Consider the following 10,746-nt stretch of genomic DNA (forward strand, 5'->3'; position numbering starts at 1 on the left):
GTCCATGTGCACTGTTTGTTCTGAATTGTCCCACCACCTTTGAGTGGAGCAGAAGGTGGTGACAGGTGGGGAGAATGAAAAGTAGGGGACTCCATCCGCAAGTCACTAAAAGTGTTTATTCATCATTTCTGTGATTTGTGAGACTAATGCACAATAGTTTTACATGCAGATTTCCAGTTGCTTCATTAATTTGATTTGTATTAGACCCATTAAAAAATTACATCTTCATTTACTTCTGTTGAAAGTGACTGGCCATATCTATTGTTGATCATGCCCTACACATTTCATGGAACTGTATAACTAGTCTTCCCTTCCCACCCCTGCCCCACAGATGCCCCCCTCCCCAAGTTTGATTAATTTCAATTTACCAAATTAAATTGTTGACCATGTTGCCCCCACCCCCAAGGGAGAGAAAAACATCTGCATCATGCTAGAGCTTGAATATCTTGCACAGAAAACTAATCCCTGCCCCACTTCTACCCAACCAAGAAGAGAAAAGGAATCAAAAATTAGTGTGTTACTTACTAGGAACTCCAGATACCAGCCGTAAGGGGCGTAACACTCGAAAAGCCCTCAGTGCTTTAACATCAAATCCGGCACCTTTCCCTCCTATTGAATTCCCCCCATCTGCTTTGGTTGCTTGTTCTAAAATTGCACTAAAAAGCCTGCAAAAAAATAAAAAGAGGAAACAAGCTGTAGGCAGACAGCAAGGCTCTGGCTAAACAGAAACATAAATCATCGTCACCATACCACCAAAACGACTGTGCATTACATGGACCTGCAAAGAATGTCACACACCTCACTGACATTCACATATGGTGCGGGAAAAGGAACAGATTCTTCCCATATGAAATATCCTGCAGCCTAGGAGAATGGTATCAGAATTGTAAGGCGAGAGACCATGAATTTTAGTTTCAGTCCTGCCTCAAAGGTAACTGGGCAGTATAGCATATTGGGCAGTACTGCATGCCCCACACCCTGCATGTTGTCACCGCCAGCTCTAGATGTGGGGCAGCAGAGAGGACAGCCCAACATTGGCACTGCATGCTACAGTGGTCAGAAGTTTTTTGCTGGAGGCTGGGCAAGGGGTGGAAGATGTCATCTCCTTGTTTTGCTGCTGACATGCATGTCAAGTGGCCAAAAAACCCACTGGTTTTCAGTGGAAACCCCTCCCACCCCAAATGGGTGTGACATCTCCCTTAACAGCAAGCAAACTTCCAGCCACTGCTCCTCCATCACACACCAACACCACTTTTCTGCCCTCCCCACTGTCAGAGCCAGAGCTGCTGCAGGGAAGGTGCAGGGTGCGTATGGGACAGAGGAATAGGGAGTGAGAAGGATGAGGTGCCCCCCCCCCCCAGTTCCATTCCAGTGCTGCCCCATTAGACAGTATTCAGAACTCATGCCCCACTTGCCCACCCATTGCTAGGCTACTGTTCTGAGTGCTATTAATACCTTACAAACCTTTATTAACCAAGAATCCTTCTTAAGATAAATATCATTTACCCATTTTACATATAGTTTAGGTTACACAAGGTCACTGAAGATGGAAGAGGGAACAGAACCCAGATCTCATTCACTGCACCAAGCTGCCTTTCAGACAAAACAATTCAAGACATATGTTTGTGTATTGTTACTACACCATATGCCTCTTCATCACCTGCTATGGGCTAGGCCACATGTGGAAGTTTCTGAGTCTGATGCATTCTCCATATTAGAGTTAGTTTTTTAGCTCAAGGGGTAATGACTCATGCTTTGAGAACCAGTGGTCCCAGATTCAGTTCCTACAGACAATAGCGTAACTACAACAGGGTGGGATAGGCAAACGGCACCAGTCCTGGATGCCAACTTGGAAAGGGGAGGCACAAATATAGCAACCACTCTGTTGCTGGCCTTATCACACTCACCACTTCCAGCAGCAGCTGCTGCCCCACTGGCCAGTGCTGTTCAGGGTGCAGCAATACCCAGTTATGCCTCTTTCCACAGATGACCCAAAGAGTGTTCATTAGACTTGGCTATGTTAACTCTAATAACTAGACTGGACTGCTCCCAGCACCAAGAACAGTATTTGCAAATCGTAATACCAAACACTGTAGTGCTATTTCACAAAAAGTCATGCAGACAAAGCATCTGATGAAGTAGGTTGTTGTCTATGATCACTCATGACTCTTTGAATCAGGTAGTCATCCAGGTGCCACCCTGCCCTACATTCTGCCTGAATTCAGATTAACATGGCTAACCACCCCTCTACAAAAGTCATGTAACTCCCTGCAAAGTATCCACCATGTCTCTGTAGTTTCACATTAAAGATACTGTGCTTATATGCAAGTTATAACACTAATATTTGTTCTATAATAATAGCTTTAACACTTATATTGTTCACTTTAGCAAGAGTGGTATGCTGGACTATAGTGTTTAGAGGAAGACATGGACATTTTTTGGGAAATACTGCTCATATGTAAAAGAACAGAAGACAACTTGGGTTAGTACTAAAAGGTCAATAATTGATTAAATAAAGTTAGCCTTCTAAAAAGCAACCTTCATATCAAGGGGCATTTAACAGGTTGGCCTGTTTGCTCAACATAGTCCTTATTTCCCTGGGGCAAACTCACTCCACAGGGCACAACATATATTATCAAACAAAGACATCAACAGTAAAGGTTTAACTCACACCCTGCAGTCCTCTCCCAGGCCCACACAGCCTAATCTGACTCAGTGCTGCAGTCTCTACCTCACAGCCTTTTTTCCCTCCCAGCTCCCTTCCCTGGGAGCCTTTAACTTCCTCTGGAACAGCCAATTATCCCCATCAGCGGGCCCAGTCCTCCTAGTCAGGCCTGTAATCAGTTTCTTACTGCCTGCAACTGGGCTATAGCCTCTGAGATATGCAGTCTGCTACAGGGGAAAAATAAAACTTAGAGGAAGACTAGATTTTTCTGGGCATTGGTAGAGAGTTGCAAAGCCTTTTACTTGTAGGTAACCAGTTTGAATCCAGTCCTTTCAGTAGACATTAAAACCTATTCCTATCTAAAAAGTTTTTTGGTGTTCCAATTTATGGTAGGGTTAGTGGGTCTTAGGGTGCACCCTCATTGCAGATTGCAGAATAGCTCAGATACCTGGGCTAGCTTTAAATGTTTGGGTACTAGATGTGGTCTGAACACACCAGCACAGAGCTCAGTGGCTAATTTCTTTTCTGAAAAATCAGTTCAGTTTGCAGTGTTGACATACCATTATTCCATTTCCCTTAGCAGAACCTCAAGTAATCAGTATGTTCTGCCCAAACTGACACACTCAAAGAAGCAGAAATACTACATGTACCATGGAGAAAGAATTATCCCTATTGCTTTACAGGAACTTTCAGTCCAGGGCACAAAATGTGGAAAGCTTGCCCTGTACACAAAAAGAAGGGTTCATTTGTTAAGACTGGTCAGAGCCAATATCTTTATCTAACAGCAAATAGACAAAGATTTCTTTAAAGTTTCTGATTATTTGCAAATATAAAAAAAAGATTCTTAAACATTTCCAGAAAATGTTACATGTAGGGCTACACAAAAATGGACAGCCATAATTGGGGAACTTCTGGTTGGCTCCGTTCCAAGCCTGAAGTTAAAGTATCATTGAAAGATTTAAAAAACTGCACAAGCACAAGAGGGCCAGGGAGAAGGAAGAATTTGTAGATGTCGCAAATTAAAGAGCAGGAAAAATGAAAGCAAAGACTAAAGACCTTAGTATGCAAAATATTAAGGTGGCTGTAGAGATCAGACAGACAGGCAGACAGAATAATAAGGATCTATGCAAGACATATGAAATCTCAGAATTTATATGGTTTTGTATCTTTCAGCCCTACCTTTCTATGGTTCCATCTTTCAGAGTTGATAATTTTAAGATTCAGGTTCCTCTAGATGCAATGGCTCAAATTTGGTCCAATATATTTCCAGTAAGCTAGAAAGATGGTTGTAGAAATACTGGTATGTTCCATTTCCTATTCAAACATTTCTGCCTTACTACTCCACAACAACCTCTGACCACATAATGAATGACATTTCTGTACAGCAGACCTTGTCCCTCAGGAGCCTGTGGAAGGAGTTAACTACAAAAGGTTTCTGATGTGTTTTAGAGCTCTTTTATGGAATTCCTGAAAACCACAAGTTTGTAAATAAAGAACTCTAAATCAGTAACTGGACAAAACAAAAGAGCCTATTCCTTCCTCCCCTCCCCCCAATATTGATAGGATCAGAGCTCATTAACAATAGCTCTTGACATTCTGGTATCAAGTCATTGTTGCTACCACTGGTATAATAATAACATATCTGAGGGGGGTGCTAGAATCTTTATTTCTAGAAATTCTTTATTTATAAAACCCTATTTGGACGAAGAGGAAACACAAACATCAAGACAATTTGGCAATTCAGAGTTTCAACATCCCTGCATATTATAGTCTTACTTCATCCCACGCATCTTTGTTAATGCACTTCAGTTATGACGTGCACCTTTTCCCTGTAGCGGTCCTCTTGATATATATTTCAATACTGATTTACAGCACCACGTGTGTTTAGGATACTTCTATACTTCTAGTAATTCCCTTCAAACCTGAATTCATTACCCCAACTAAACTAGGCCTGGGCTTTATTAACATCTGTCCAAATGCACTATCTTGACCTTCCTACCTCTCTATGTTACTCGTGCATTTGCCTAATGCACTATAATTTTAATCCCCCCCCAACTTCTTATTCATCTTGTTCTACCATTAGACATTCATGCAGCTATTTCAGACTTCACTTGCTATGCCTTCCTACTCTATTTGTGCTCATTATTTCATAGCTTTTATTGGCAGCCATCTATCTTGGGAGACCATGGATATTGTGCCTTTGGTGGGTTACTGGGTACTACTACAGCTTCTTGAGTGGCTGAGGAGTCCAATGTGCGACAGGCAGACCCTCCGGCAAGTTTCCCATGCAAACTCAGTTGAATTTCTGCTGGCATGCCGAGTACCCTCTTGTCTTGCCTGCTTCTGATGCTTCTTCTCTATTTCCACACTGGCCCTCTCCATCTTGAAGCAATGTAGGCCCTGCTTTAAGGCAGCTTTCTACTCACAGCAGTCCAAAGTGCTTGATTCCAGCACTGGCCATCAATGCTCACCTCACTAAGGTTTTTCTTGCAGACATCAACAAAATGGAGTTTGGCCCATCCAAGTTGATGGTTGCCAGTAGCCAGCTCACCGTAAAGTATGTCCTTGGGGATTTGGCCATTGCTTATACAATTCATGAGTCCAAACCAATGGAAGCATCTCTGTCTCAGGAGTATGTATATACTTGCCCATAGCATGGAGCACAAGCTGAATCCAGTACTTCAGAAATAAAAACTTAACATACAAACTCCCTGTGTGATTTCATCCATTTTCAACCCTATAACCTGCTATCAAAACTGAACTTCTAGATCTCAGCAAGCCTTTTCAGTTTCCCATATAACAAGCCTTAACTAGAGAAAAGAATAAAACTCCTGTTCATAAATAGTGCAGGTGATGAAAGGCAGAAGAAAGTTAGTTTCCTCCTTCCTCTTCCATTATGTTATTTTAAAAGAACAACATATATTTCTTCTCCATGATGCGCTTTGCAGACTCTTTCCAGCTTGTCAGTGAAATGAAATAAGATCAATTCTCCTGTTCCAAAAAGGTAAGTGATAACTTGCAGATACAGTCTCAAGCTCTGATCCTTTCACTTTTTATGAATAAGTTAGAGATAGCTTTATTCTTTCTGGGAAACCTTAGTAGAGACAGTAGGAAAGTGTTGGTGATTTACTAGTTCCTTCCCTTCACAAGCTGTATGGCATGCTGTTAAAAAGCATTGTGCTGATATAGATACCATATTTCAGATGATTGAGAAAAGCAAGTGTCTAACTTTTGTGATCAATGAAAACCTAACTGTGTCTTTTCAGTAATTATAAAATTTCATCCCAAAAAACTATTTTCTGCCAACCTAAATTCACCTCCCATGTTCAGCTGGATGCAGGTTTTTCCACCTCCCATTTTAAACTGCTGTATAGTACTGTGCACCATTAAATGATTTCTGTACTTTAACCCAGTGGTGGCTACTCCAGTCTGAGGTTCTCTGTTAAAGATGAATTGCAAAGCAAATGCAAACATAATCGGTTTTGATTTTTAATGATGCATGGAGTCAACCTTGCCATTTTTCTTTTTCTGCTTCCCTCTTTGTATCTGAAATATCAGGTACACTCCTTGCCAAAGGACTTGAGCCATATCTTCAGGGGACACCACTCCTGACACGACAAGGCTGTAACCTGTGTTCCACGTGCCCTCCCTTTTCAGAAAGAAGATGCTGATTCTTGCAGTGTGGGACAAGAATCTATCAAAGTGCTCTGGCAAATAAAGGCAACAGAGGTTCTGTTTCTCCCAGTGTAAAGAATATGTCTTTATGCAGCATGAAGAAATATTTTCCCCCTTGCTTTACAGCTCACCTTTAAATATGGCATTTTCAAACTCCTGGAGGATCTGTAAGTGTGGCAACATTTGAGTCTGCCCTTTAGAAAATTTCTCACAGGACTAAGGTCTGGCCTATTTCTTCAGACATGCTTTTGAATTGTTCAGAATCCTAGATCCCTTGCAAATAGCTTTAAAACATAATAAGTAAATCTATTATCCAAATTATGATAGCTTTCTCCTGGAAAAATTGTGGGTCCTCAGAAAAGACTGCTCTTGGCAAAAATACAAGAAAGTTGTCAGGAAGGTATACTATTTTTGGAACACGTTTTTAAATTATTCGCCTCTTAAAAGGAAATAGTTCTTTATAGTTAGGAAAGTCAAAGACAATAATCACTATCAGACCCCTTGTTTTCCAAAAGGTAAATGATAAAATAAAAAGAACTATGAAAAAATTTTATGCATGCATAATGAGTGTAGACTCTGCCTCATTAGCAGGGATCTTGGTTTTCCCTGATTAAAAAAAATAATAAAAAAAATCACAAATTCTCTGATAAAACCCCCAAAATCCATGATTAAAATGAAAGGCCACTATATATACAGATATCAGTTGAACACAATGTTTTCTTGACATAGTGCCTCAATCACGATAACAAAATAAATGCTGAATACCTATAAATGTTGGTATTTGATTTTGGGGTTTTTATCGTAGAAAATCAGAGCTCCCCCTGCCCCCTTCACTCACAGAATGCAGGTCCAGGTTCCTCACTCCCCACCTGAGCTTTGAAATTGATTTGGATCTTTTAATTGGTCCCCTGACTCGATTCGGATTTAGAGAATCAGGCACCGAATTGGGCTGAATCTCCTCTGAATCGAATCACCCTCTGAAGCTTCACACAGCGCTAATATACATGCACATAGCACGCCCTGCCTGACTGCCCTCCTCTTGCTCCCCCAGCCCCTTGCAGGCTGGAACTCTGTCAGCCTGAAAACAGCTCTTTGCAAAGCTGAAAAATCTGTAGGTTTCTCTGTTAAGATGAGAAATCTGCTGTTTCTTTGGGTAAAGGGGAAAATCTGTGTTTTTCTCCATTTCCCTGTGGGAAACAGAAAACTTGGATCCCTGCTCACTTGAGGGACGTCTCCGCTCTTAGCCATGAATACTCTTATTCATGTTTTATGACTGAGCTGCATGGAAAAGGACTTTTCTTTGAAGCAGTATACAATGCCTCTGCCATGATGGGACTACAGGTTACTTGAAGAAAAGTTAGATCAAGCTGCGAGGGATTTAGCTGATAAAGAAACAGATAAGCCATATTGTAAAACAGATAAGCTGAAACAAGCCAATAGGTCTACATTTCTTCCTTTTTCCAGAAGGTATTTTCTAGACTCCAGATTTAGTGCTCTCCCTTCTTTTGCTCTTCCCCCTTGCTTCTGAATTCAGCAATGGGTTGAGGGATGAGGAAGGGGAAGGGCAGTGGTCCTCACCATTTTCTTGCCATGGCCCTTCTAGACACATGGACTCAAAGGAAATTAAGTTTAAAAGTATAAAAGATAAATGGTTCTATAAAAAATGACTAAGACTCCCTTTCTGGATTTAATGATTATCCATTATATGCTCATTTTGTTCAACCTTTACCTCCTTATACACCTTGAAGATCTGTTTGCCCTAGAGCAGTGTAAAAAAAGGGAGACTTAAGACCAACTGAGCATCTAGGAAGTCTTCTGTTACATTCCTTTCTTCTACAGTAGCACCTGAAGAATGGTTCAGTGGATATCAGATGTTTCCATTTCCCACTAAACTCCATTCTTTCTTCTGTGATGAGAACGATAAATATTTACGCAAGATGGAAATTTCTTTACATGCTAATGCTTTAGATCTGGCTCAATGAATGTTACTAAATAAACACCTTCCTCCTTTGCTAACATTTGAACCATTCTCTTCCTCTCTGTCCTGTGCTGCAAATTATGACCATGTCCATATAGTCAAACCAAAGAGAAAAATCACAAAAAGAAGAGAAGTTAACCACAGTAACACAAGAGGCCTCAGACCAAGATACCATTGGGTTGGTAGCTGTAGAAATAAAGCAAGAAATGCTCCATGTTTACAAAGTCACAGCAGTGTGTTTGGGATGAATCCTTTACAATTTTCCAGGTCTTTGTTTTGGCAACTGGTATTAGTCAAGATGGAACAAAGCAATTTAGGATAACATGATTCTATTTTCATCTTGCTTGACACCTGCATAAAGTTAATGAGCCCCACACACAGCTATTTCAGGCCAGATTAGTCTAATGAGGGTTGTAGAATGTATCAGTCCACTTATTTTTTCATAACTTTGAGCAGAAGGTGAAAATACAAGGAAATGCATCATGCCTTTTTCTCCATTTCTTCAGTGACCTCTTCTATGGTATTCTGAGTATACTGGACAGGTGGTTAATATGTAGCAATATAGATCCATTATTTCTAAACTGGATTTCTGAGAATTATATCTATTTGTTTACAAGCCCTAACAAAGGCTCTTTGATCAGCGTAGGCTTGAAGTTAAGGAAGCTTGACTGGCAGGTGGGAAACACAGGATGCAGCATACATTGCTCCTGTCAGGCTGAAATATTTCCCCTTCCTTCCCAGCCACTATTTCTAGTTGTCCCAGTATCAATTCTGGCAGCACTGAATAAACACCAGAAGAAGCCATGACTGGTTTCCCTCAGAGGAAATGAAAAAGTTGGTCAATATAGAGCCTACATGGGGAAGAATATAGAGAGGAAAATGGAGACATCTGGGAAGACCTCCTGAACCTCCACCAAATCAAATCAATTTAGATTTCAATGTGGTGCTATATATGATTTAAGAAAAAACCCCAAAACAATAGGGAGTGGGCAGGGAAGAATTTGGTGAGGATCTGCAGAGAGAAAAAGCAGCAGACCAGACTTGAGTATGATATTGTACAAGCAAGTCTAAATAGATAAACATCAAAGAAACTCATCTGGCCTTGAAGCAGAATCTGTCACTTGCAATTGTTACTATTTAACTGGGACCTTGGGGTCTTGGCCATGTTTATACATGTGTAATTTTTCCCCTGTTATATAGGCTGTCAGATTATTTCCCCCAGCTATAGGCTAAGTGCTGCTGAATGCACCAGCAAACAGCATGGCACAGTGGAGAGCTGCTGCTTTTGTCACTAGCAAGGGAATTAATTTCAGCCTGAATCTCATCTTTCTGATTAACAGGAAAACTCATACGATGGTAGTTAAACCGGACATAATGATAACCTATGATTTCTGAAAACCTGTTCTTTTGTATCATAATGCATAAAGGAGGAATAGTACACAGCCTCTTAAAACTGAAAGAGACAACAATTAGGGTGCTGACAGAAGTGACATTTGTTACATGATCAACCCCCTGAAAGCACTCTACAGCCATGCCCTGACAGAACTGCATGGCTGCAGAGCACTTTAAAAGTGCCTGATCGTCTGACAAATTAACTTTTATTACATGAGGGTTCAGATGAAGGTGCTTCAAAGCACTACTAATCAGTGCTCCCCTCTCCCCCCCAGTGCAGGCTGGGCAAACCCCAGCCTGGAGCTCCATCCCATCCCTTCTACCCCCTCACATCATGCAGAGAGCACTGAAGCTGAGGGGTGGGGGCAGGGCTAGAGGAGAAAGAATGAAGACATGCAGCTCCGCCTGGATCAGCTCCGAAGTGGAGCTTGGTCCCCCAGCCCCCTGACCCAACAGGGAACACCTGTTGGGTCAGGGAGAGTGCTGTAACTCATGGTGCTTTCTGTGAAGCACCATGAGTTACAGTGGGGGGCTACACATCTGTCAGCGCTCTTATGGCTTGATTCTGCAACTCTTATTCAGATTGAGTAGCATCCTCAGGGCTAGGGAGATCAAGTGGCCAAAGAGTCAATGGCTTTAGGCGATTGTAAGGCACTCTGTGTGGAAACTGAGGCAAAGGTTTCTTTTGGAGAGAGGGTACAGGGGCTACTGAGGTCTGGCACTCATGTTGAAACAGAATGGGAATAAGAAGAGATGTGATATTCAAGAGAATATTCACCCCCAGTGCCTTAAGGGTTAAGTTCACTCCACATTATAATACCTTCTTCCTCAGCTTATTACTCAAACTATTTGTCATGTTACCTTCATAGAATTACAGAATCACAGAAGTAGGGTTGGAAGGGACCTTGTAGATCTTCAAGCCTGACCCCTTGCCTGGGCAGGAGAAAAACTGGGTTCAAATGACTCCAGCCAGATAGGCATCAAGCCTCTTCTTAAAGACCCCCAGGGTAGGAGCCAGCACCACTTCCCTTGGAAG

At 41.6% G+C, this 10,746-nt stretch overlaps 1 protein-coding gene across 3 annotated transcripts in view; it reads right to left on the reverse strand.

Moving 5' to 3' along the window:
* The window catches only part of CACNA1C (calcium voltage-gated channel subunit alpha1 C), a 651,860-nt gene that overhangs the window by 254,660 nt on the left and 386,454 nt on the right, over nt 1-10,746 (reverse strand). For all 3 annotated transcript variants that reach the window (XM_019544553.1, XM_019544552.1, XM_019544551.1), the window contains exon 5: nt 526-665. In XM_019544553.1, the coding sequence (XP_019400098.1) occupies nt 526-665 (140 nt within the window). The remainder of the gene's footprint in view (nt 1-525; nt 666-10,746) is intronic.

Source organism: Crocodylus porosus, unplaced genomic scaffold, assembly GCF_001723895.1.
Source record: "Crocodylus porosus isolate Cpor-Errol unplaced genomic scaffold, CroPor_comp1, whole genome shotgun sequence".
Lineage (NCBI taxonomy): Eukaryota > Metazoa > Chordata > Crocodylia > Crocodylidae > Crocodylus > Crocodylus porosus.